At 31.2% G+C, this 3,267-nt stretch overlaps 1 protein-coding gene across 1 annotated transcript in view; it reads right to left on the minus strand.

Moving 5' to 3' along the window:
• Nucleotides 1–835: 835 nt before the first annotated feature.
• vps26c (VPS26 endosomal protein sorting factor C) overlaps nucleotides 836–3,267 on the minus strand; it is a 3,307-nt gene continuing 875 nt past the window's right edge. The window contains 6 exon segments of the mRNA XM_008332632.3: nucleotides 836–1,566; nucleotides 1,647–1,797; nucleotides 1,877–1,951; nucleotides 2,261–2,341; nucleotides 2,772–2,921; nucleotides 3,237–3,267. The exon segment at nucleotides 3,237–3,267 is cut by the window's right edge and continues 27 nt beyond it. Of these exon segments, the coding sequence (XP_008330854.1) occupies nucleotides 1,406–1,566; nucleotides 1,647–1,797; nucleotides 1,877–1,951; nucleotides 2,261–2,341; nucleotides 2,772–2,921; nucleotides 3,237–3,267 (649 nt within the window). The 3' untranslated portion in view covers nucleotides 836–1,405.

The raw sequence follows: 3,267 nt of genomic DNA on the forward strand, positions 1-3,267 counted from the left end.
ATGTTTTAGGACCTAGTCTTGCAATTTTCAAAAAGATTTCCAAAAAATATTTTTTCTAAACTTTTTTAAAAACCTTATTTAGATGAGAAACATGCAGAAAAGATAATATTTTGAAAAATAATTTCACAGATTTTTGCCGAACAATTTCAAATAATTTTTTTTAACCCAAAGTTTTTTTCAGAATGCTATATTTGGATGAGAAACAAAGGTAGAATTTTGAAGATTTTTTTTCATCACAATTTTCATCAACATCTGACCAAAATTATGGTTTTGCCAAATTATTCCAAAAATTTTGAATAATTTTGATGAAATTTTTTTTTTTCTCAAACATTTTTCTCAAAGTTTTTTAACATCTGACCAAACATTAGTTTTACAAAAAAAACCTTTTTTCAAAACATTTTTCAAAAAAAAATTAAAACATTTTCTCAACTTTTTTCAAAACATTATTTAGATGAGAAAGACGCAGAGAAGATAACATTTTGAAAATAATTTTACATATTTTTTTGAGTTTTGCCCAAAAATTCTAAAATGCATTTTGTTGAGAAACATGCAGAAAATATAATATTTTGAAGATTTTTTTTTTACAAACTTTTCATCAAAATTGCTTCACCATCTGATTAAAATAGGACAAATTCAGATTTTTCTGAAAAAAATTCTCAAAAATGTTCCTAATTTTTTCCCCAAAATGCTCTAATTTGATGAGAAACATGCAGAAAAGGTTACATTAATGTTTTTTTCACAAAGTTTTCATCAAAAATGTTTTATTACCATCTGACCAAAACATGACAAATTCAGATTTTGCCAATAAACATTTAAAAAAAGTTTCCAAAATGCTCTAATTTGATGAGAAACATACAGAAAATATAAAATTTTGTTTTTTTTTCTCAAAATTTTTCATCAAAGTTTTTCACTGTGACCAAAGATAACAAACAGATTTTGTACAAAAAAATGTAACTGTTTTCAAAATGCTCTAATTTGATGAGAAACATTCAGACAAGATACAATTTTGATTTTTTTCATCAAAATTGTTTACCATCTGACCAAAAAATTACAAATTCAGATTTTGCCGAAAATTTTCCAAAAAATGTTTTCAAAATGCTCTAATTTGATGGGAAACATGTAAAAAAAGATAAAATCTTGATTTTTTTTATTTGAAAAATAATTCTAAATCTGATCAGAAAAATGACTAATTTAGATCTTGCCGAAAAATTACGGTTCGGGTTAGTTTTCAGAGAAGAATTGTTTTGTGTTCTTAATCAATTAAAAAGGTACTTCAAAGCAAACACCATATAGACTTTACTAATTTTAATTAAAAAACCTATAATGGACTATCATCGATCATGGACAACTTTTGAAAACTGGCTGCTAACAATATTTTCAAAAAGCGTAATTCTGTGTGGACTTTTTACTGACCAATTTTGAAGTTGGTGGTCTCCAGTGTAGGGCAGGTGAACAGTCGGGGAAACACCATATAGATTGGAATGGAAAGACCATGACACACGTCACCTTCAGCAATCTGGATGTTCTGGATCTCTGTGGCGTCCCTGGCGTAGCCTTCAGCACAACCTTGAAACAGCAAAGGTTCAAAAAATATATTCCAAGTAAAGGGCATTTTTCCCTCTATTCATTAGGCTGCATGGACTCACCACAGGTCTCTACTCTAACTAGCTGCAGTTCAATACTTTTGATGGGAATGTCTGAATTCTCCACCACCACCTCACCAGTCAGGGGTTGACTGATCACACAGTTGGTGGCGTCTAAATGTCCTCTGATCAGAAACTTTGGCAGAGAACCCCTCTGTAAACAGGGAGGGTCAGTGTCACTACAACTGTGAGTCAATAAACAATCAAGATCAGGAGCAACACTGTCTACATACCTCTTTGATGTTCTCCAGTGTGTCTGGAGTGATAGTGAAGTTGACAGGAGTCGGGGCAACTTTTGTTTTCTGAGGCTAAAAATCAACATGAAACAGAATGTATGGAATTATTTAATGTATCATCAAGTCATGTGTTACAATGTAGAACATAAAAGCAAAGTTAAATATATCTAAGTAAATATTTTTAATATTCTGGATTAAAATTTGACCGGGGTCATCATGTGTACAAATAAAGCAGGCCTGTACAAGGTTTTCTTTTAACACCCTGCATTGGCTACACTCCATGTTTACAGCTTAAAAATAATCCTACCTTTAACTGTAACCATAAGTAGTTAATGCTTTACCTGGAGTCTTACTAACTTTCACAGTATTTGCTTCACTCACCTGACAGTGTATGATGAACTCACAATTTCTGCTCAGGTCTTTAGCCAACAGGGGGCGCCTCATGTCACAACGCAGGGTGTACTGAAGATGATGAAAGCGAAACAAATGTATGTAATGTATGGTAATACAGTATCTGCTTTATTTCCTTCTCGTTTTGTATGTTTATATATATTTTTTTTAGAATTAAAATGTGATTACATGAAAAAACATATTTTTATCAATTCCCTAATTATTATTAATAAATGAATATTTACTTAGCTATGTGCAAAAGTCTGTTTTTGAACTGTTTTGTGCAACAAGTTTTTTTATTTATTTAGACTCACACAAAAAATACATATAAACATCTGGTAACAGAAAGTTCAGTTGGACTTGTAATGTACAAGATAGAGATCATATTAGTGATGAACAGCCCATCTATAACATGACACCAACATGTCCAGCATTTTTACACTGAATTCAACTTAGTAAGAGGTCAAACAATAGTTTTTTGTAATCCAATCACTTTACTCACCTGAATGTTGACAAAGACACCGTGGTAGGTCTCATAGAGCACTTTATTGCCTTTGGTCTGGAGTGGAAACTCAAAGGGTATCTCAGTTTTACCACCTGGAATTTTTCCTGCTTTGGCTACTTCAATGTTATTACTGATCAGCTGGATGGGCTGCAACAGGACACAGAAAGGTCTCAACATTTAATTTTATGAATGTATGCCAGATGAACATCTTTATCACAATTTATTGAGCTACATAATGTTTGTGTGGAATTAATATACTTTTTTTAATATACTACATTTGCATTTATATTGTATATAGTACAGCACTATAGTAGTGAAAATAATGTAACATAAAATACTGATATTACCAAAATATGTTTGAAAGGTTATTCTACAACAAGTTAATAGTTTATCTATTTTTGTGAATTTTAATGGCAGTGTATTGATGCGTGACTTCAGCTCTCATTGTAGCCCAGAGTTTACCTTGACAGAGTTGTAAAAAGCCTCAAAAACA

Source organism: Cynoglossus semilaevis, chromosome 19, assembly GCF_000523025.1.
Source record: "Cynoglossus semilaevis isolate Cse_v1.0 chromosome 19, Cse_v1.0, whole genome shotgun sequence".
NCBI lineage: Eukaryota > Metazoa > Chordata > Actinopteri > Pleuronectiformes > Cynoglossidae > Cynoglossus > Cynoglossus semilaevis.